The 22,886-nt window shown below is 45.6% G+C and overlaps 1 protein-coding gene and 1 long non-coding RNA gene across 2 annotated transcripts; one reads left to right on the forward strand and one right to left on the reverse strand.

Moving 5' to 3' along the window:
- Positions 1 to 9,624: 9,624 nt before the first annotated feature.
- GJB2 (gap junction protein beta 2) lies at positions 9,625 to 15,389 on the reverse strand. Its single transcript, XM_023621359.2, has 2 exons — positions 15,183 to 15,389; positions 9,625 to 11,760 (listed from the first exon to the last, which is right to left on the reverse strand). The coding sequence occupies exon 2, from the start codon at positions 11,736 to 11,738 to the stop codon at positions 11,058 to 11,060; it is 681 nt and encodes a 226-aa protein (XP_023477127.1). The 5' UTR covers positions 11,739 to 11,760; positions 15,183 to 15,389; the 3' UTR covers positions 9,625 to 11,057.
- A 2,119-nt stretch (positions 15,390 to 17,508) lies between these two features.
- On the forward strand, positions 17,509 to 21,336 carry LOC138918338 (uncharacterized). Its single transcript, XR_011427654.1, has 2 exons — positions 17,509 to 17,586; positions 17,958 to 21,336. It is a non-coding gene; the product is annotated as an uncharacterized lncRNA (long non-coding RNA).
- Positions 21,337 to 22,886: the final 1,550 nt, after the last annotated feature.

Below are 22,886 nucleotides of genomic sequence, written 5' to 3' on the forward strand. Positions count from 1 at the left end.
CTCTCGAATGGGTAATCTGAGTTTGGACTATGTTGGCTTATGCATAATGTAACACTGAATATTATGGTTTCTGGCTACACAGAGAAGTGTGTCTTTTTTTTTTTTCTTCCTTCCTTCCTTTTTTGTGGAAAGAACAGTTAATGTGAGATCTACCCTCCTAATGAATTTTTAAGTGCGCAATACCTCATTGTCAACTATAGGCATGATGTTGTACGGCAGATCTCTAGAACTAACTCCTCTTGTATACCTGTAATTTTATACTCAGTGAACAACTATTCCTCATTTCCGCCTCTCCTATCGCCTGGTAACCACCATTCTATCTTCTACTTCTATACCTTTGACTATTGTACATGCTGCGTATAAATGGAATTGTGCAGTGTTTGTCCTTCTGTGAGTGGCTTATTTCACTTAGCATAATGTCCTCCAGGTCTATCCCTGTTGTCACAAATCGTAGGATTTCCTTCATTTTTAAGGCGGAATAATCCATTGTATGTATATATAGTCATCCTTCCATTTGGGTTTGTTCCAGGACTCCCCACAGATGCCCAAATCCCCAGATGCTCAAGTTGCTAGAGTTGGCCCTCCAGATTCATGGGTTCTGCTTCCACAGATTCAACCATGTTCGATTCAAAAATACAGTACAGTATTTGGGTATTTTTGATCTGTAGTTGATTGAATCTGTTGATGTGAAATCCGTGGGTGCAAAACCCTCAAGATGGAGAGCAGAATATACCACATCTTCTTTATCCATTCATTTGTCAGTGGACACTTATGTTGTTTCCATATCTTGGCTATTGTGAATAATGCTGCTATGAACACGGGAGTGCAGATATTTCTTCAAGATCCAGATTTCAGTGCTTTTGGATAAATACCCAGATGGGGGATTGCTGGATCATATGGTAGCTCTATTTTCAATTTTTTGAGGAACCTTCATGCTATTATCCACAGTGGCTGCATCATTTTAAATTCCCACCCACAGTGTACCAGGGTCCCTGTTGACTTTCTTTTTTCTTTTTTTTTTTAAAGATTTTATTTTTTCCTTTTTCTCCCCAAAGCCCCCCCGGTACATAGTTGTGTATTCTTCGTTGTGGGTTCTTCTAGTTGTGGCATGTGGGACGCTGCCTCAGCGTGGTCTGATGAGCAGTGCCATGTCCGCGCCCAGGATTTGAACCAACGAAACACTGGGCCGCGCGCTAACTTAACCACTCGGCCACGGGGCCAGCCCCTCCCTGTTGACTTTCTTATTTCTAATTCCTACTGCTCAGGTATGAAAAGTTAGTCACGTTTGAGTTTTCCTTTGTCTCTCACCATCCATAACTGATCTATTGCCAAGTCATGATTATTATTAAAACATTATTTTATATATTTCTTCCTTTATGTCCTAAACTAATTTGGCCACATATTGTTCTATCTGACTATTCCAGTAGTCTTCCAAGTAGTGTCCCTGTCTCCCTTCAGTCTTTCTTCAAAACCATCTTGAAGTCAAGTCAGAGTTATCTTTCTGAAACCCTGATCAGATTGTGTGGCTCTCCAGCTCGGCAAAACTCAACAGCTTCTCTGCCTACAAAACCAACTCCATCCTCTTTAGCTTTCCACTGAAGGCCTCCACAGTCCAGCCCAGCCAGGCTTCCCGCCCCTGCCCAGCGCCCTTTAACATGTACCCAGGCTGCTCTGTTTCCCCCTTGACACTTTTGTGCATGTCGTTTCTCTACCTGAAATGTCCTCCCCCCATTCCATCTCACCCCACCTCTCAGGAGTGTGAGCAGTCTGAGTTCCCTTTGCTCTCAGCTCCTTTTGCAAGGTCTCAGAGCCTAGGACTGAGTTTCATAAGTCTTTGTAACTCTGTCAGAGCCTTGTTGCGACTGAGTTGATGAATCCAGAATTATTTGGTGTTCTTTCAATCAGATCATCCTTGGGGTCAACTGAGTTTTCTCATGAGCCTTCTGGGCTTTCCTGTACTATTCTCTGCATGAACAAAACTAAGTCATTTTACAAACTTCTGAATACACATAAATAATTTGGAGAATCAAAGTGCTGGACATTTGCCAATTCTAGTCTGTTCTCCTTTTTGACAGGACTACCTCTGAATTCTCGGTTCTGACTCTTTAAAATGAACATTTGTTGAGTGGAGCATGTGGTGCTGGATGGCGAGCTGTGGTTCAGCAACGGACCACAAGAGAAACTGAAGCGGAGAAGTCTGTTAGTCACAGGTCCTGAAGGAAGTCCCCAGCACACCTCGAGAGGTCACACTGAAGGTCAAGGCAGGGTGCAGAGAGAGAGAAAGGCAGCACCTGGGGCACGTGCCTTTGTTGGGGCCCGTGGATGGAATGCTTTGGGGTTCCTGAGCTAGGGTTGGACTGATCAATTTAAACCAAAAAGAGTGGGGTTTTGGTAAGTTCTATGAGGCGTCTAATCTAAGGCGGGCACAAAGGGAAGACCCTGGGAGGTGGGAACACTGCTGGGAAGTCATATCAGGAACTTACATTTGCATACATCTGAGGGCTGCTGTTTAGGGCACACGCTTGCATGAGGGGCTGGTGTCAGTTTAAGGGCCCCAAAGGCCGCTTGGCCAAAGAAAATGGGTGCCAGGCAGCGACACCGTGGAATAGCTTAGCTCAATTCTCAACGATCTCCCAGACCAATACACAAAATGATTTTCTCACTCATTACAAAGCAGAACAAGCCTAGAAGGAATCGTTAAAAAAAAAAGAGGATAACACAGGAGGTGTCCCTTTCCTGTTTCTCATAAGGACGCTGAATGTGTTTGCTAATTCCTAGAGCATGGAGCATGTTTTTGGAAACCCAAAGGCAGTCAAAGACTCTTGAAAAGGAAAACCTCATGAAAAAATTCTCTTTTTGTGACTTCAAATTCGTTGTACCGTTCATATAGCTGGCCGTTTGCTGGCTGTCGGGATCGAGTTCTTCCAGTGCCCCAGATGTGTGTGGGTGTAAAGGATGCAGGCGTTATGAAAACTTCTGCTTCTGTTTGGGATAAAAATGAAAACTAGACAAGACTACTATAACGAATTCTAATTCATACCGGCTTTGGGAAACCAGTTGCCAAGGAACTTAACACCACAGGGACTTGGGGAAATGTGAGCCTTGAAGAGCTGGCCCTGACTGTTTGCCCCCATTTTTATCACCATTCCTGAGAATAAGTTTTATTCACAATATTCCACCTGGTATGGGCTACAGAGAGAACCAGAAGTACTTTCGAGATGAGGAAAGGTCATTATAGCGTGCCGAACATGAACTGGAGGCAGAGTAATTTCCCGGTACTTCTTCCCCAGGTGACCCGACCAACCTTAAACACGACTGCTCCTCGTGAGACAGGGAAGGCTCGGCCGTGTGCTCAGGCCTGTCTTATTAGTTTAATGTTTATGGTTAACACACATGGGCTTAGGAATTTATTTTGGTGCATCATAGCACTAATAAAATAGGGTAGAGATGTTAACAGCGTTTGATGAGTGTCTGAGTTCAGAATACTTCTTAACACGCTTATGATCACAATCAGTGTCATTCAATATAGACCATCCACCGTCTGCTGTGTTGAGAAAAGAGAGATTTTTTTTCACCATAAGAAATTATGCATACATAAGATAAAATTTACCGGATTAACCATTTGAAGCGTACATTTTCAAGTGCACTCACATTATTGTGCAGCCATTTCTCCCACCCACCCCCAGAACTTCTGCATCATCCCAGACTGAAATTGCACCTGTTAAACACTTGCCCCCATTGTGCCTCTCTCAGACCTGGCAACCACCGCTCAACTGTCCGCCTTTATTAATTCGACTCCTCCAGTCACCGCACATCAGTGGAATCATATAGTATTTGTCTTTTGTAATTGTCTGATTTCACTTAGCATAACGTCCTCAAGCTTCATCCATGTTGTCAGAATTTTTGTCCTTTTTAGAGCCAAATAATATTTCACTGTGTGTGTATAGCACATCTTCTTTGTCCATTCATCTGTCAATGGGCACTTGGGTTGCTTCCACCTTCGGCTACTGTGAATAATGCTGCCATGAACGTGAGTGTACCAATATCTGTTCAAAATGAGGTCTCTCTCTTTTGGGAAAGGCAGGGCAAATGGGAAAAATTCATGCTTTCTTGAGTTATTATGACTCAAAATTACCCTAAACCCGTTTTTCAGGTTTTGAAAAGAAGATGTCACAATTAATGAAGAGCCTGAAAAATGTGAGTGGAATATATTAGGTGGCTTTTTTCCCCCCTAACAATATAAGGGAAGTGAAACCAAACAACACTGAATCTTTAGAGAGTTGCCATGCTAATATTAGATGATAATTAAAAAAATTTTAAATAAGAGATTCATCTGGCCCTGTGGACGAGTGTTGAGTTAGAAATAATCTCACCCTGGCTTTTATGGTCCTAGATGGTAAGATTTCAAAATCCAGAGGGCAGAATACTTATAGAAACCTGAGGAAAACCTAAATAAGAACCTTGTGAAGTCACTAACTATAACCATGAGATTATAGAAGTTTGCTAATATTGCTTATTATATTATTTATGAGAGGAAATAGTGTACGTTTATGTGTGAATTTTTGTTTTTCATTTTTCATGGTTACCCTAACGAAACAACAGCTAGCCCTGGTGGCCTAGTGGTTAAGAGCCGGTGCGCTCACTGCCACGGCCTGGGTTTGTCTCCTGGTCAGGGAACCACACACCCGTCTGTCTGTCTGTTGTCACATTGTGGTGGCTGCTGTTGCCATGATGCTGAAAGCTGTGCACCAGTATTTCAAATACCAGCAGGGTCATCCATGGTGGACAGGTTTCAGTGGAGCTTCCAAACTAAGACAGACTAGAAAGAAGGACCTGGACACCCACTTTGGAAAAAAATGGCCCTGAAAACCCTGTGAATAGCAGCGGAGCATCGTCTGATAGAGAGTGAGAACGGGAGAGGACGGCGCAGAAAGACCAGCCAGGGTTCCTCTCCAGTGCCCACAGGGTCGCTAGGACTCGGAATCCACTCTACGGCACCAACAACAAAACAAAACAGCCATGGTTAGATATCTACAGACTGGAAATATAAACTCCGGAATAATGGAAGCAACGAGGTTCTTATGCAAGAGTGATGTGGGCGTTCAGGTGCAAGAGTTTCTTTCAAAAACAGGCTGGCAGCCGCCCCTGCCCTCGCGGAGGCAGCCCCGGGGATCGGAAGGCTGCGGCGGCCCACAGTTAGCCTCGTGGCCGGCAGATGGCAGCACAGAGAGCCTGTCCAAGTCGCCGCGGGCTCCGAGCTGAACTAAGGGCCTTCGAGCAACGGCTCAGCGAGCTACGATAGCAAGCGGCAGAGAGAGCTCTTGGTAAGTGAGTAAGCCTCTTGAAGAAGTGAAAAAGGCCAAGCTAACCAGCAGTCTTAGGTCTTTTCTTGGCAAAAGCCTATTATCTTTCACGATTTAGCTTTTTGTTCCTGAAGATCTCACCCAAAAACTATTTCATGCCCTGAATCCTTTTTGTAGTGCTTTGCTGTGCCTGTCATATCCAGCTTGTCACATACTGCAACCTCCTTATACACATCTGCCCTCTACATTGTGTCCTCCTTTTTAAACATCTTTGTGTGTGCCAGGGGCCTAGAACAATGCTCTCCACATATGAGAAGCTCAATGAATGTGTTTTTATGGATAATGAAATGGTAAATACACTTATATATTTTTCTAAGATAATTCACAAAGTTTGTCATAATATCTTTACTATTAAGATAAAAAATTGTGAACTAGATGCAGGTAAGTACATTTATCCTTAAAACTCCAAACTTAAATCACATGGGTAAACGAACTCATGTTAAACTTGAAGAAAACCTTTGGTGGCATTCCATATTCAACATTTTTATTGGCTTAAGTGAATATAGAGAAAGAAGCCTCATTAAACTGACAGATGACATAAAGTTGGAAGGAATTGCTAATAAAGTGAATACGGGGCTCAAAAAGATCTGGATGAACCAGACGGATGAGCCAAAATCAGCAAGATGAAATTTAACAGGGAAAATGTAAAACCCTGAATTCAGGTTAGAGTAATCCACATGACATGCATTACAAAGGGAAGACCTGGTTTCATAGGAGGTGGGGGGGAAGGGAGCAGGAAGAGAAGGGGAGGGGGAGTAGTCTTTGTGAAAAGCTGGAAACAATGTAATTGCTAATTAATAAGGAAATAGTTAACTTATGGCTCATTCTACGGAATATCGTACATCTCTTAAAAAGAGCAAGTTAGATCTATACATACTGATCTGGAAAGATTTCCAAGGCATATTACCAAATGAGAAATTATCACGGAAAAAATTACACAAGAAATGCAAATCAAAATGGTTATGTATGCTCGTGTGTATATATATATAAGTACCTGCAATTGCATAGAAGAAAGACTGGAAGGATATACATCAAGATGTTAATACTGAACTTCTGAGCAGGGCTGTGAAATGAGACTTTCACTTTTGATTTTATGTACTTCTTTATTTAATTTTAAATGTAAATATATTTACATATTAATTCTATAATAACGTAAGTCACATTGGTGGCCTTTTAACTGAAAATGAGGAAAGGTGAAGAGGCAGTTAAAAAGCTAACTCAAAGTGCCTTGGTAATAACGTCTGTCCAGAGCAGTCGCCCCACTGCTCGGCCATCCTGAAAAGCTGCACCTCGTGCTGGGCACCATCTCCCTTCTAAGAGGACACTGATGTATGGAAGTGCATCTGCTGCCTTGAGGGGGAGCCAGGAAACTCGGGGCACAGGTACCACTGCTTCACTGCCAGTGGTCAGAGAATGTATTTTATTCTTTCTTACCTGTCTGTACCTAGTAGGTAGGGAAACAGAAGTTGCTTAATATTGAATGAATGAATGAATGAATGGCCAAGCGGGGAATGTGGAGCCGTGGAGCTGGAGAATAAGTTTGATAATGAACTTGGATCTATTTTCAGCTATTTAAGGTTCTTAAGTGGAAAATATACTTACTTTGGGTCCACCAGAGGGCAGAACAGATGCTGGAGAGCAGATTCTATAAGCCGGCCGATTTCAGCACAACAGTAACGAAACCTCCTGGCGGCCCACGGGCCCCAGCCCCTCCTCTGGCCTCATCTCCCATTCTTCCTGTGACTCTGGGTGCTGGCCTTTCTCACTCACTGCACTGCTCTTCCCTAAGAGCTCCTTTTGGCTGGATTCCTTGTTCGCTTTTGGTCTCTTAGAAGAGAAGACTTCTCTGGCTCCCCTACACTAAATAGCAATTTTCTTTGCCCCCTGCACTTCCTAGCTCCCTTCTGTTGTTGAAGTTTTCTCATTGCGCTTGTCTGCAGCACACAGAATCCACAGCATCTGTTCTAGTCTGCCCCTCAACATGAAGGCAGAGATTTTATTTTGCTCACAGTTCTGCTGCCCAGTACTCCTGGCACTCAGTACTCAATAAATATTGGCTGAGTAAATGAAGAAAGATGTGCAGGAGTGGAATGGAGTGTCTCAAGCAGTGGAGACTGCCTCCTTAACCCTGTCAACGTTGGGGAAGATGGGTAGCCCTATGGTGTTGGCTACTATCTTCAGGAATTCAATGTACTAGGAGAATTCTAGACTCCACTCCACATCCTCAGTGTGGCAGGACCATTTCCACAGGTCTTCAAGCTTGACATGTCATCTCCCTGAGCTGCACCCTCCTGAGCCCTTCAGCAGGAATACTGTGCCCAGCAGGCCAGCTCCTTTGTGGTGCTGCTGGGAGGGTTAATGAGAACATATACATGGAGCGCTTGGTAACGTGCATGTAAGGTAGTTAGAGACCTAACCAGGTGAATCAAAGCCTTCTTCCTCATGCTGCTGATTTTCCTCTAACTACAGGGTAATACGGCTGTCATCACCTGACCTTGTTGTGCTGTGGTATTCCCTCAGTCACTCCTCTCCCGTCCTACATGGCTAATCTCTCCTCCTCCTCTAATGGACTTATCTCAGCCTTTGTGTAAATGTGCTTTTTTTTTCAAGCTTCCAGCTTATCAAGGTTTGCTTGAGTCATTCCTATCTAAAATATCATCCCTCATCTTTCCAGCTTGGGATGTATCTGATGGAAAACAGATGCCAATAATATTTTACTTAGTGCTTTTAAATAAACTATCATATTTGACTGCCGTTAGCCTTGGCAGGTATTCAGTGAGCCCATTTTAAGATGAGGAAACTGAGATCTGGAGAAATAAGTGAGCTCCTGTCTCCCCGCCACAGACCCCTCTCAGTGCCGTGCCTGCTGCTCTCGAGTTGCTTGTTTAGCTTAGTGAGAGCAGCGATGGGCAGCGTAGGCCCGGCCACCCTCTAGAGCACTATGTTTGTCCTGAGTCAGCCCTGACCCACTCACACCAATTGTGACCCACTTTTTGACAGCTGCACCTCTACGGAAGAGTTGTCTGAGATCCTGATTCTCAGTTTCTCAATAAACCGCGTACAAGGTGGAATTAGCAGCTGGGACGTGCCTGCTACCTCGTGAACTCCCAGAGGTCACGTCCACGGGTGCTCAGCCAGCGCTGGAGGCTCTCCGCAGGCTGGCCCACATCAGCCGTGGACCCGACACAGCCAAGTGGACAGAGTCCTTTGGGGGAATCTTTAACAACAACAAAAGAAGAGCTTTTTCTTACCTGGTACAAACTGTAAATTGATGAATCGAGATATATATTAAGGGCGACCATTTTCAGAGTTTAGGCTCTAATTTTCGGGTGTGTGGCCAGACCTCTCTATAAGTTCTTAAAAGTGGTCATTAGTAGTCTGTAATTAGTTTGACCCAGTCTTTTAATGCCTTGAGAATAACAATCTCCATAGCTTGTAGGAGTGAACACAGCGATGTGAAAGTTGCGTGCTGTTTAACAGGCCATGTGCAGAGCACTCTGGAAGGGAGCCGGGGACTATCTCTTATCCTTTTTCTATCAACTGGATGAAAGCTGACTGGTTTTTGTCCTTTTAAATCCATAAAAATACTCACAATTATTGATGTGTAAGATGCTTTGAAGTCCTTAGATGGAAGGCTCATCCTATCAAAAGGACAGAGCCATTGTTGGCTGTCGTGGGGACAGTGCCTGAGGGACAGGCAGGCCCGCAGGTGGCAGCAGACACTCATACATACAGGGACAGGATGGCCTGTTGGGTTTATTTCCCATGGAAGTGGGCACCAAAGAATAAAAAGGAGTTTCATAAGACAGCTTTGGTTACATACAAATATACAGGAAGAAAATCCCATAGAAAAAGACACCTCATAGAATTTTTCTCATGCCTCAGCCAACCCTCACCATGAATAACATTTTAAAGTGTCAGCTTCCATGATTCTTCTAGGAGCCAAACTGGCCATGTGAAGCCAACTCAGCATTCTCCAAGCTACAAATCCAGTCCATACACCATACTATGCAAGTGTCCATCGAAAACCTGGGAGAGGTGAGCATGGGGTTGGACAGAAAAAAACCTTTCTTTTTCTCTTACCAGTCAATCTTTCCAGTGACAGAAGCTCTTCTGTAACTGGGGCAAAAGACTCCCAGAATGGTGGACAGACACCCTGGTAACTTACCTCTTTGGTGTTATGAAACATAAAATATTAACATACTTATACAAAACTGGCTACAGATGAAATTAAAATCTGCTATTCTATTAAAAACTGCAATAGATTTTAAATAACTTATATTTTTAATATTTAAATGACATTTGAGACATTACAAAATTATTTTAGTTACAAGCATGTAATTAAAGCTATTATTTGGTATTACACAGCGTTTTTATAACGCTATTCCTGGCAACACGAAAATGTTTACACTCATTGAAGTATGTTGAATACCATTTGTTGGAAACCATATCAGGCATAATGATAATATTAGGGTTCAATTTGTTCTATAGAACTGCTAAACATTTATCTAAACCCTAGTTTCTATTTTTTTTAAAATGTCTATTAATTCTATTTTCACTTAAAAAACTCAATGTTGAAGAGGGAAACAAACTTTCGAAGCAGACAAAACTCATTTTTAATCATCAGAATGTAGAGTCTAGTCTTTCCATCTGTTCTTTAAAAATAGTACCACCCCCCCCCCCCCCCCAATTTGTTCTGCACCATGATGTGTACTGTGGCAATAAAAGGTCCCAGGTAGCCTCTTTACATCAGCGTTCCTCGCGTTTACCACAGTGATGGAGAAGGCACACACTGTGAAGGGAGGGAGGGCGTCTGGAGCCAGACTGCTGTTGGCAGTTGGTGGTGGTACCTCCAGTCTGTATTTCTTATGCAAAATTAGACCTAGATTTATAAAATGAGGCCATTTGCTATCTAAGCCATCACTAAGAACTTGTAGTTTGTTGCCCTTGAGGGAGGCTAAAATGTTTTTATGTACTACATACCACTATTAGCATAGTGGACAGCCTCTCAGTGGCACTGCAGATTATGCATAACTCTAAGGCCATATTTTAAATTAAATGATAGTACCTAATTAGACACCATTTACATATCACAATCAGAGCCTTCGAAATAGGAGAGACATATAATAGTTTTCAGAACATCTTGTAGATTAAAAGAAATGTCTTATTTTAAAGTTTTCACTTAAAAAAAGTATAACAGTTTGAAGCATTAACCTTGTCCATCGTTAAGAGACTAAAACTTCCAAAGCAAATAAAAGAACCAAGATTCTCTATGTTTACTTTTAATTCAGGAAAAACGACAAAGGGAACCCTAAGAGGAGCAACTGGACCTTCTTAGTGTTCCCTTTGGGACCTGGCATTTCTCTCCCTTCCTCAAAGAAAGAAATAAACGCCGATATCTTCTGTTAAAATATGAAAGTACCTAACACATATAACCCCTGCCAACACCGGGTTCCATTGAAACTAATTTTAGTAAAAATCAATACAGGCACAGAATTAGCCTCTGCTTTGAAGCTTTAGGAGAGTGCAGCTTCGTCGGAGGCGTGTGGAATTTCATGTGAATCTACAGTAGTTTCCAAGGGTTGCACTTAAGACAAGAACTTTTATGAGGAATGCTGGTGACTGTGCTTTGGCCGATAAGCACAGGCGCCTCATCCTTTCATGCTCTCTCTTATCTGATAGCTCAGTAATGTGTTAAACTGGTTTTTTTGACTTTCCAGAACAATATCTAATTAGCAAATAACACAATTCAGTGACATTTAGCAGTATGCAAATTCCAGACACTGCTATCATGAAAACCGTAAAGACAGTCTTTTCTGTGGGCCTGGAAACGAAGCAGTCCACTGTATTGGGACAAGGCCACGCGTTACACTTCACCAAACGCTGCATGGCGAACCCGTCATACATGACATAGAAGACATACATGAAGACAGCCTCAAAGATGACCCGGAAGAAGATGCTGCTGGTGTATGTCCACCACAGTGACCCTTCGATACGGACCTTCTGGCTTTTGATCTCTTCGATGTCTTTAAATTCACTCTTTATCTCTCCTTTAATGAACTTCCTCTTCTTTTCATGTCTCCGGTAGGCAACATGCATGGCCACCAAGAGAGCTGGCGTGGACACGAAGATCAGCTGAAGAGCCCACAGTCGGATGTGAGAGATGGGGAAATAGTGATCGTAGCAGACATTTTTGCACCCTGGCTGTAAAGTGTTGCAGACAAAATCGGCTTGCTCATCTCCCCACACTTCCTTTGCAGCTACAACAAGGATCATAATTCGGAAAATGAAAAGGACAGTGAGCCAGATTTTCCCAATACTGGTGGAGTGTTTATTGACACCCCCCAGAATAGTCTGCAATGTGCTCCAATCCATCTTCTCCTCTGGGCAGTGTGCACTGGAAAAGACAAGATGAACACAGGACAGAGGTGAGTAGTCGGGACAGAACCTGGGATGGCTCTCTGGGTCTCAGGTAAGTAAGCACTCTTCCTGAGTAAATACCAGCTCTTACACAACCTCACTAAAAAAGGTGAAAACAAAACCGACTTAGTTTGCCATAGGATTCAATGTATAGTTTCCAAACCACCTTGGACATGTTTCACGTGCTCTCTAACAAACAGCAGCTCATTCACCTGAGTAATTCACCCAATCTTCAGCACATCATAAAAATTTGGGGGAGGGGAGAAAGCACCACTAGCAGGAGAAGTCACTAACTTTAAGTTAGTGGGTTAACTAATAGTGCTGATGGAACTGTCCATAGACACCCCCTGGGTCTTCCCGGCCCGCACAAGTCCCTCAGCGCCCGAGCAGCATTCCACAGCCGCATCGGCTCGCCAGCCTCAAGCTCTGGACAGTACCGCTGGGCCTGACACCACTGGACTTCACCAGCAGGACCCACCCTGCCTTGGAGGCCAAGTCTCCCTGCAGAGCCACCTTCTCTAATATACTTCAATGAATTTTCATGGACTTGGGATGTGGCAGTGAAACGACTGTTACCAATGGTGGAGTTTACATTCGAGGCACCCCAAGTTAAAATTTCACAAAGGGCCCGACTCCCATTTTCTGTATCAAAAGGAGCATGTTGGAAATGGTCTCTCCAGGAAGAAAAGCCACCACGCAGGTGGATTTTTGCGTCCATTTTGTGTGTGGATTGGCGGTCCTCACTGTCACGCTGCCACTGATGCCTCGGCTGTACTCAGGGATATCTGTTTTGAAAAGTGTTGCAAATATGCATTTTTATTGTGGGCTATGGTTTTAATTTAGAAGTGTCTCTAAAGAGGCAAATTATGAAAAATGACAGAAAATTAACTCAGTGAGTCCCCAGTAACTGGCCCTACAAGGTGACGTCACTGTATTGAAGTTGAGAACCAAAGCTCGCTGGGGTAGTGTGCTACCTTCTCAAGAGGGATTTGGAGAAGCCATGGCTCAGTCTTCCGGGAGCCAGTGGTCTTTTCTCCATCCCAGGATAAGAACTGTGCTCACTTATCCATTGTTACACCCTGTCTGTCTCAATCAACCCCTCTCCTAGACAAGATCCCACCTCTCTAAAATCCTGATGGGTAATCTGTTTTCCGCCCCTTCTAAGCTGTCACCAAATTCTCTCTCTCTTACTTAAAAGCATAATGTTCTCCTCATTTGGAGCAAGTTGGGCCCTGTTTCCCGATGGACTTCCTAAATAGGCTCGGAATGAATGTCTTTCGTCACTGCCCAAGATGACGAGATGCCAAGATGACTGTGGGGCCCCAAGGTCTGGCTGAAAGCGTCCTGTGCCTCTTTGGTCAGAGGAGGCAGGAGAGACATGGAGAAGAGTCATGGAAATGAAAGGTACGTAAGATTGAAATATGCTCAGAAACCTTTAGCCCTACTCAGCTGGAAAAAGAGAAACACAATTAGAAAAACCAGTGGCTTAGTCCAGGTTCTGCTGTGACCCTTGACTGACTGATTGATTTGCTGAGGGAGACTGGCCCTGAGCTAACATCTGCGCCCATCTTCCTCTCTTCTGTGTGTGGATCGCTGCCTCAGCGTGGCGGCCCACAAATGGTATAGATCCGGAACCGGGAACCCAGCTGGCCGCAGAAGCAGAGCCCGCTGAACTCAAACACTAGGCCACTGGGCAGGCCCCTAGTCCTGACCCCTGCAATACAGACTGTCTGGGAGGTCTCTAGGTGTAGCAAAGGGCGAGCTGCCAGAGGCTCCACACCTCAGTCTAGTCCTGCCCTAACAGCAGGACCAAAACTCCTATTTTAACCATCTTAGGAAATTAGACGCCCCAGTTCTTCCCTGGCACTTACTAAGTGGAGAACAGGACACTCACTGAACTAAACTGTCCATGGTTTATAGCAACACATTTGGCTAAAAATCGAGGCCTGGGGCTTGTGCCTTGCCCTCTTGCATAGCACCAAACACAGACCCCACACTCTTCTATAAACCAGCCCAATCACCATCAGTTGAGAAAAATACAGCTTGAAGTAAACCCTATGTTATTATTTTTTAAAGCTCTTGGTTGGGTTGCATATACCTGTTCTAAAGATCTTTTCAGGAAGAGGAGCAAATTAAAATTGGATCCCAAAATGGGATATGGGTAGTAGGTCAAGATGGACTAACCAAGCAGGATGAAATTGTTCTCAATGTTCCATCAGCAGGGAGCTGCCCTCCTGCCCTTCCTGACCTGGCAGGTGGGTCCCAGGCAGGCTCCTACCTGGCCAACGCGCCCTGCAATTGTTTGGAGTGCTGCCAGAGGCAAGTGGAGGAGCTGGTTCTGTTCCTTAGGGAAGGCACTGGGTGAATCACCAGGTTCCAGAAAAGCCGAAGCGAATTCTTTACCCCTGAACTCTTCTCAATCCTTACTTTTTTGATGGTTGATCTCGACTAGCTGTCTCCACAGAGAGCCCCCACCCCTCTCCAGGAGTCTGTAATTGTGACCGACAGCACACTAGTTTTGGAACAGACTCAAAGGGCAAATGGGGACATGACTGTCGCCACACATCTCAAGACAGAGTCCCAAGGAAATGATCGCAGGTGTTCAGCTATCAGAAGCTGGAGGACGCACGCCGTGTGGGCTGACTTCCCGCCTCCAGGGAGCAACACCGAAGGGCGAGGCAACTGTCCTCAAGAACGCGTCTCTCAGCTGTGCACTGACCCACTTGTAGACAAGTGCCTAACAGCTGGAAAACAGCGCCTGGAAGCAAACGTTCCTGAATTGTGTAGGCAAAAGAGAAGCAACCCAAGCCTCGACTCGGTGCCCCCGCGCAGGAGCGGGCGTTCCGGCTCACCCGCCCGCCGCGGGCCGGGGCTCGTCCCCGCGAAGGCGGCGCGGGGGGCGAGGGTCAGTTTCCTCCAGGGAAAGCTGCCGGCTCAGCAAACTCAATCGAGTTTTCCCCCCAAGCTAAGCCTTCGACCAATCAAAAACTTTCAGAGGCGGCAGATAAAGCACCCCGGCGGCTGTGCGAGCACTTCCCCGCAGGAATACCACCGACGACCACACAGTCACGTGGCGGTCGAACTGTCCCGGCTTCCTCCCCGCCCCCGCGCCCGGCGACCAACCCTGGGGGGCGGTGGCCGCGTCCCCTTCCCCAGCCGGAACAGCCCGATTCCAAGTTCAGAACTCGGCCCAAGAAACCCCCTTTCCAAAAGTCCGCTCTCGCCACCTGCCCTCCACCCCAGGTCCGCTGTCGCGACAGCCCGGGACAGGGCGGGCGCCGGGGCCTCGGTGCGCGCCGGGTCCAGCCTGGGGCCCGGGTTCCCCGGCCGTCCCGGGGCGCCGAGAATCGGGCGCTGGCCTCTCCGCTCCGACCGGGGCGCCCCGGCGGGCGGCCTCACCTGCGTCGGCGGGAGCGAGCGGCGGGGCTGGGGCCGGGGGCCGGGGGCGCGGGGGGCGCGGGAGTGGCGGGGACACTCCGCCGGGCCGGCTGCTGCTGGCCGGGCCTCTGTGGCGCTCGCTGCGGGCCGGGCGCCGCCGGCTGGCTGGGAGTCGGGACGAGCGCAGCGCGCCGGTCGCGTCCTGGGCACCTGTGCTCGCCGGCCGCGCCTTTTAACCGCACCCCACACCCCGCCCCCTCCCCGCGGCCGTGCAGATCGCCGCCGGGGGCGGCTCCTCGCCGCCGGGCCGGCCCCGGGGCTGCGGGCGGGGCGCGCCGGGCCTCCCGGTACCCCGAGCGCCCCTCGAGGCCCTGGAGAGCCGGGACCCCCAGTACCCCAGCCCCCGAGCGCGCCTACCGCTCCCGCCCCCCAGCCCCTCGGCGGCCCGGGGTCCGAGCGGGGAGGGCCTGAGCCCGGTGACCTAAGATCACGCGCAGCCCTAGGCCTCGGCTCCCTGCGTTTTGGGGAGTGAGGGGGGATAAAAGATCATTGTTCCTGTTATTGTTATTTCTACTTAGACTAGTTCAAGAGTACTATTGTATTTAAAGCTCTCCTTTAATTTGAAAAACAGGCGTTCCCAACGGTTTGAAGATTTAAGTTGAGGCCGCGGAGGTTCCAGGCCCCGGCCGCGCTCTCCGCTGTAGCGCGGACGCGCAGAGGCGGTTCCCTCCTTAGGATGTGGGTTCAGAGCGGGCGAGGAGGTGGCGCCACCAGTGCTGGACAAGCCCCCAATTCTTTCTCTCCCCCAAATCTCACAGGCAAACTTCGCAAACGCCGCCTTGAATTCCCTAATTGATTCGATCACTTTGGACAATATGCCAAGAGCAGGGGGCGGGGGCGGTGGGAGTGGGGGGACACAAGTCTGGCTTTTGCCAAGGCTGGCGCGCGCGTGTGTCTCCGTGGGCCTGAACGTCTAGCCACCTGCGCCCCAGCGGAGACTGTTTCCCCTGGGCCCAGATCACTTCTTCCTCCTTCCACAGGCGAGAAATCGCAGGAAAATCGCAAGGAATCGTGTCCACCGACCCTTCTTTCCCCTGCACACGCACACGAAGGGGGAGCACTGATGCGATTTCTGAAGATCCCTGAGCAGCTCGGCTCTTCTCCCGGAAGCCTGTGCTTGGAGTGTGAGGGCTCATTGTTCACGTTTGGTTGGGTATTTTGATGTCTTGAGATGCAGGTGACAGGAAATGGATATTCACAAAGCAAGTGGTAGTGATGCGGGGTCGGTGAGCCGAGGAGTCGAAAGAAAGATTTCTTAGACTCTCAAGATCTGGCAGTAGTGCTCTTTTATTTAGAGAATAGTGTGGAATAGCATGGGGACAGGACCCATGGGCAGGCAGAGCTCCTGCTGCTGCCCTGAGTTGAGGGTTAGGGCTAATTTTATAAGGCATGGGTACGTGACTTATTTTTACTGGAAAAAAAGAAAAAGAAAAAGATGATGTAAAAAGTCATTAAATGATTTCAGTGCAGATGGGGTCTGGTTATTGTGCGGTCATATAACTTTAGATACAAATCTGGCCATATAGATCGGCAGGTAGGTGAGGATGCCCTGGGCTTCGTTCCCTGGGGCGGTCCTAATTCATACCATAAAAAAAGTCCACTGGGTCGTATAGTTTGGCATGTAGGCCAGGTCACCTTGGGCTTCTCTAGCTGGGGCAGCCTTAATCCACATCAGTAGGAGAATTAAAATGGCAAGAGCAGGCCACTTTGGGGCATTGCGTCCAGCCTTCGTGGCTGTCACCTGCTCAGGTACCTTGCTTCATGATTCCCGCAGAAAGCCAGCGTGGAGGTGCAGGCGTGCTCGCTCTCACGCTCGACTATGCTTAGGTCAGGTTTATGTTAAGCAAAGATGATGATTCATCTTGGCAGGGCAGATGTGGCCGCAGAAGTGGATTTCCCATGATTGCCACCATTAGCGTGAAGGTATTGACTTTTCCTTGTAAAACTAGCGCCATCGCCATGGGCCAACTCAGGCCGTTCTTGTACGGGCGAACAGGAGTTTTGTCCCGCGGTTGCTGCCCCACCTTCCAGCTCTAAGTCTTAGTCTGTGAGGGAGTGTCTGTTCATGCAGAGACGAAGCCCCAAGGGCTGCCAGAAGCCCCACACGGCCAGCTGAGAGATGTGCTGAATCGGCTGGTTAGAAATTACAGGGCAAACCCGGGTGGGTGGAGGCGCCTCCCGGGTCTGAGAACACTGCAGGGGGGAGGGGGGAGGTGACGGGGCGGGCGGGCTGGGGGAACCTAGCTGTCAGGGCCTGGGGGGCTCCTCCTTTTAGCTTTTTCGGCGGCAGCGCTGTTTAGTCCGCTAGAGTCCTGGCTGGGTTGGAACGAAGGAAGCGTCTAGAACCGTTGTGGGAAGATGGCTGGTAAAGATGGTTTGGAGGGTGGAGGTTGACTCACTTTCCCCCACTAAAAGATTTCCCCTTGGGTTTTAGTGGCTATGTCATGATTACAGGGAGCTGTTCAACTTCCTTTTCCTTGTTTCCCCTGACTTGTTCTCCTGATTTGCCTAATTAGTGTGTGTTGTTGGCTGAATGTACATCACAGCCACTGGGTATTTGAGGATATATAGTTAGACCTCCTACGGCTCTTAAGTCTTAACTTACAGTTCAGCACTTGATTTTATTCTGTTTTGTATGGTTTCTGTTGTGTTTCTGTGTGTTGGTGTTTTCTTCCTAACCAGACTTGGATTCCTCTTGGGCAGGGAATCTTATGTTTGTATTTTTGTGTCCTTCAGAGAAGCGGAGAGAGAAGATGAACGAAGGGTGTCGAGTCTGGATATCTGAAGTTATTGCCACACGTGCCTGCTGCTTGATGGGCACTTTTGTCTCGTTAACTTGTAGGCACTGAACAAGATAGAGACTAGTTTTTGACGTGGTTTTATGGGAAGAACTCTGGTGTCTCTGGATTGGTCTTGGATGAAGCTAATCGGAGGACAGGCAATGCCCAGGGAAGATGGAGCACTTCCCGGTGACTCCTCGTGCTTAGCCAGTGAGGGTGTGCTGCAGCCACACCTGGTCACTTCAGAGTGTCAGACAGACGGGTGACTAATACTTTTACATACCTACTTAGTAGCAAGCAGGCAAATCCCAGGTGTTTATAATTGAGCTGAACTTTTATGCAGATGTTTAAAGTGATGCAGTTGTCAGGTTATAAGGTGAAATGCTAATGTGTAAAGTTATTTGGCATTTTAATTTGACAGTCGTTTTATAAATAAACCAAAAAGAAAGAAGTTGCTATTGTGCAAGAAATCAGTGTGAGACAAACAGTATTTCTTAATATATTATAATGAATGAATGCTTGCCAGCTGCCTAATGGGGTGGCCTCTTGATTCCCCCTGGGAAGGATGCTCTGAATGTACATAACAAATACCTCAGTTAAATCTCTGACTCATGCATCATATGAAGGTGATAGCAGAAAATGTCTCAAGACAAGAAGACACATATTCTTTATGTATTTAAACCACCCGATGGAGGATGGCGAGAGACCCTTCCTGACACCTTGAAGTTTTAGAACAAGTTAGATCCATTGAATAATTCTTAGCTATTAGTTATTAGAGGCATTAGATATTGGCTTTCACCCACTTTCTTGGCTTTGCTGTTGAAATATTAGTCATATTAATAATAGGAAAAAAAAAAGAGAAAGTTCAGCTCTCCTCAAAACTGGAAACTGAAGCAGTTGGAAACTGAAGTCTGACGAGCCGGTGGCACCTCTGGGTAACTAACGACGACTTGTATCTGATAACACAATTTTAAAGCAGGAGTGGCCCTGGTGTGATCCTTTTTAATTTTTGTGGATAATTATTACAGGAGACAACCATTTCACTACGATTTCTCTCTGCGTCATTGACCCTCACGTCTCCTGAAAATTGTTAACGTCAAATCATTTAGGGGAAAAAAATCAATTGTGACATTCAAGGAGTAAAAACAAATCTCAGAGTTCAATAATTGAATTGTTCTTATCTCTGCTTTCAAATTAAAGACATCTCGTAAAAATTCCAGCTTTTGAGTTGTGGCTGAAACTGTTATAAGCCTTTCCATTTCCCTCATCCTATTCTTATATTCACACAGAAAATATTTTGGGGAGATTGGAGTTGCTGGATGTGTCTCAGTTGCAAGGCAGTGATAAAAGAAGTCCAATTCCTTGATTTACTGAGTGAGCACGTGTTCTTCCTCGCACAGACATCAGTGGAGCTCTTTTGTGGCTACTAAGCAGACTGGAGAAGTGACAAAGATACTTCCACATATGTTTGTATCAAAAGCACATGTTGGTCAAGATGATTTCACTCATATGTGGAATATGAACAAACACATGGACAAAGAAAACAGTTCAGTGGTTACCAGGGGAAGGGGGTGGGGGGTGGGCACAGGGGGTGAAGGGAGCACTTATGTGGTGACAGTCAAGAAATAATGTACAACTGAAACCTCACATGGATGTAAACTATTATGAACTCAATTTAAAAAAAAACCCAGGAAAACAAAAAAGCACATGTTGGTCAGAAATGACTTCAGAGCTATAACTCTCCTGGCTGACCTTCTAACGAATGGAACAATTAAATTCTGTAAGCCATGGTGGCTTGTCAAAATGGAAATTCTTCATCATTCACAAAGGAACGAAAGAGATTTCTAGGTTTTAGTTTGTGCTAGAGCCACATTGTGTTATACAGCATCTTGAAGAGCTTTTGGAATAAGTTAGGGTCCAGTAAACACTCAGAAGTTGCTTTAGTAAAAAATATATATATATAGACCTAGGTTTGACAAGGGACTATCGAGCGGATTCCCAGGTTATATTATATTTGATAGACTGCAGCAGCTTTAATGAAATGCTATTCTAGAATGTCCTGAATTTGAATTTGTCACTCTCTGGAAACCACTGACTATGTCGTCAGTTTGGCTTCTGAGGTCCCCGTCGGGTGGATTCTCTGACTTGGAAAGTGCCTCTTCAGAACTGGGTTTGTGTGTTAACTCTTCATCTAACCTTCTGCTTAAATTGTGTCAGAGCTATTTCTACTTTGGGAGAAGAAGCTCATATTGGTGTGTAGAGCTCTTTGATTTAATCTCGTCCTTAAAAAAATCTCCGTGCCAGGAACAAAAGGCGCTCGCAATACCCAGAGGGTGCAGCAGAGGGCACTGGGAGGACTTGTCAGCAAGTCTGTAAAACGAGCGCACTTGGAAGAGTGGGAGAAAAATGGACAATCTTTTCTTCTAGCCTAGTGTTGCTTGTCCTGACCTAGTTAGTAGGTTTGGAAATAAATTTCTTTGTTCCTTTTTTTCAAAATGGAATAGAAAATATCAGAATGCATTGCTCTTATTAAGTAATGTTTTATGAAATGTTTGTTTTGTGTGTGTTTTCATATTCCTATATGTATTGGACCCAACGTAGAATGTACTTTTTGCTGTAGATCTCTATCACAAAAAGTTGGAAAGCCACTGTCCTATTCCACTTCCAGGGCAACAAGCCCGTCACTGTGGCTCAGGGGCAATGGTGTGTCACTGCGAGGAGACACAGCCAGGCCCCAGGAGCAGCTCCTGGCTCTGCTGTGCGTTATTGAAGCGCAAAACCCAGTGACCCAGAAACTCCAAGCTGGTGAGGTTTCTCGATGGTTGGGCTGCTTAACGACCTCAGTTCAGCCTGGAAAATGACCTCCCTCCGTTAGGCTTGTTTCCTCAGTGCTCCTGTTTCTGATCTGAGTATGCCATGTGAATGCTCCTCTCTGACTGAGCGTGTTGGGTTTATGGGATGGATGCATAGTAACATTTGATCAGGTCTTTTACTCACAATAAAATTATTTGTCTAAAAAAGGATATATATAATGCTTTGTTGTTTAGTATGCTCAAAAGTCATAGATCAGCCTTTTTCTAAAAGCTTGAGGTCATTATAGTTGATAACGTTGTGAAATTTCAGTTGTACATTATCTGTCCATCACCATATAAATGTGCCCCTTTACTCCTTATGTCCACCCCTCAACCCCCTTCTGCTCTGGTGACCACTAGTCTGGATCAGCCATTTTAATGGATTATGTATTTGAAGAACCAGATGGAGATTTTTAATGTCAAAAATATGGATTGAACTATTGTACTTTGGGAAAGAGAAGACAATAAACAGAATGCCTTTTATTGTTTCTTTATTGCCTTTGAAACAGATCAGTGATGGCGGGGAATGTAGAGTGCCGGGCTGCTCTGCTCAGGGATGTGGCGGCTCCTGCACATGTGCTGCGCTGTTGGCCAGTCTGGAGGATCTTGGCATCATCACCTCCAGCCCCGTCTGACAGGACATTCCTTGTCTCTCCCAGGCTGTATGACACTGCACACTAGGCTAGCAGATGGATACGCTTTGGAAAGACACAATCCCCGCTTACAATTTACCAAAGGAGAAAGGACTGTTGCAGATGTAACATGTTTCAGTGACTAATTTAGATTGTGTAACTGGCACACAAAAACACATCCACGTAACTGAAGGAATCTCTGGGTATAATCTAATGCAAAAGTCACTGTGATAATCATTGATCCACAACTTGATATCCTGAAGTATGCAAAATGCTTTATGTTTATGCTATTGGATAACTCTATGATGAAAGTATTTTTAATCTCGTTCTACAGAGGTGGAAACTGAGTCTTAAAAACCAAGAGATTTTCAAATCGAGGCAACCATTTTTACTAATTTGTGTCTTTTCAGAATTTCTTTATAATGTGATATGAGTCTATATGTGACTTGAATCTATAGAAATATAGATGACTTTTCTTCCCTCTTTAAGACAAAAGGTAGAGCATTGTGCACATTGTCCTACACTTTGCTTTCCTCAATATATCATGAAAATATTTTTATACAAGTAAATGAAGAGCTTCCTCATTCTTTCACACAGCTTCGTAGTATTCCATTATATGAATATATAATAATTTAATTAAAAATCCTTTATTGATAGCCATTTGGGTTGTTTCCAATCTTTTGCTATTACACACAATACTATGGCTTCTGCTTTCAATTAGGATATAGAATGCAAAATACTATTATTCCTAAGGTGACAATAACAAAAAACCTGCTAAGATTAAAATCATACTTTTCTATGGCAATTATCAAAGAACGGTGGACAGAGTAAACTTTGACAAACTGAATTATAGGGAGTGATGGTGAGCAGAGTGCCACAGCTGCTTGCATATCTGGGGAAAACCACCTGGTTTGTGGGAAGGTGGAGAAATAGGCCTCCTATAGCTGGGGAGACTTTATAGAGTTGAGGAGAAATCAGCCAGGACTTTAATAACCCTGTGGGGTACCAGATGGGTTGAAATTTAGAAGTGCCTCAAATGAAAAAATAAATTGTTTGTCTCAACAATCAACCTCCCCCACAATTTTACTGCAAAAACGGTAGTGTAGGCAAGGTTGGAAAACAGAGAATGACAAAATTTCACAGTGCTTGAATTTTGGAGTGGTTCTGGGGTTGAAGTCAAGGTGAGCCAACACTGTATCACCTCTGTGTCTCAGTCTCCTCTTAGCTCAAACACTGGGAAGATCAAAAAGATCAGCCGCTTCACAGTGGAGGTGTAGGAAACTGAGGGTAGGCTGAAGGGCAAAAGGAAATGTCCTTGTTTCCATTATACATCAGAAGCACACTCAATTTAATTAACGCTACAGCTTAGTCTCAGATCAAATGGACTCAATGAAATCTGAA

Source organism: Equus caballus, chromosome 17, assembly GCF_041296265.1.
Source record: "Equus caballus isolate H_3958 breed thoroughbred chromosome 17, TB-T2T, whole genome shotgun sequence".
Classification (NCBI taxonomy): domain Eukaryota; kingdom Metazoa; phylum Chordata; class Mammalia; order Perissodactyla; family Equidae; genus Equus; species Equus caballus.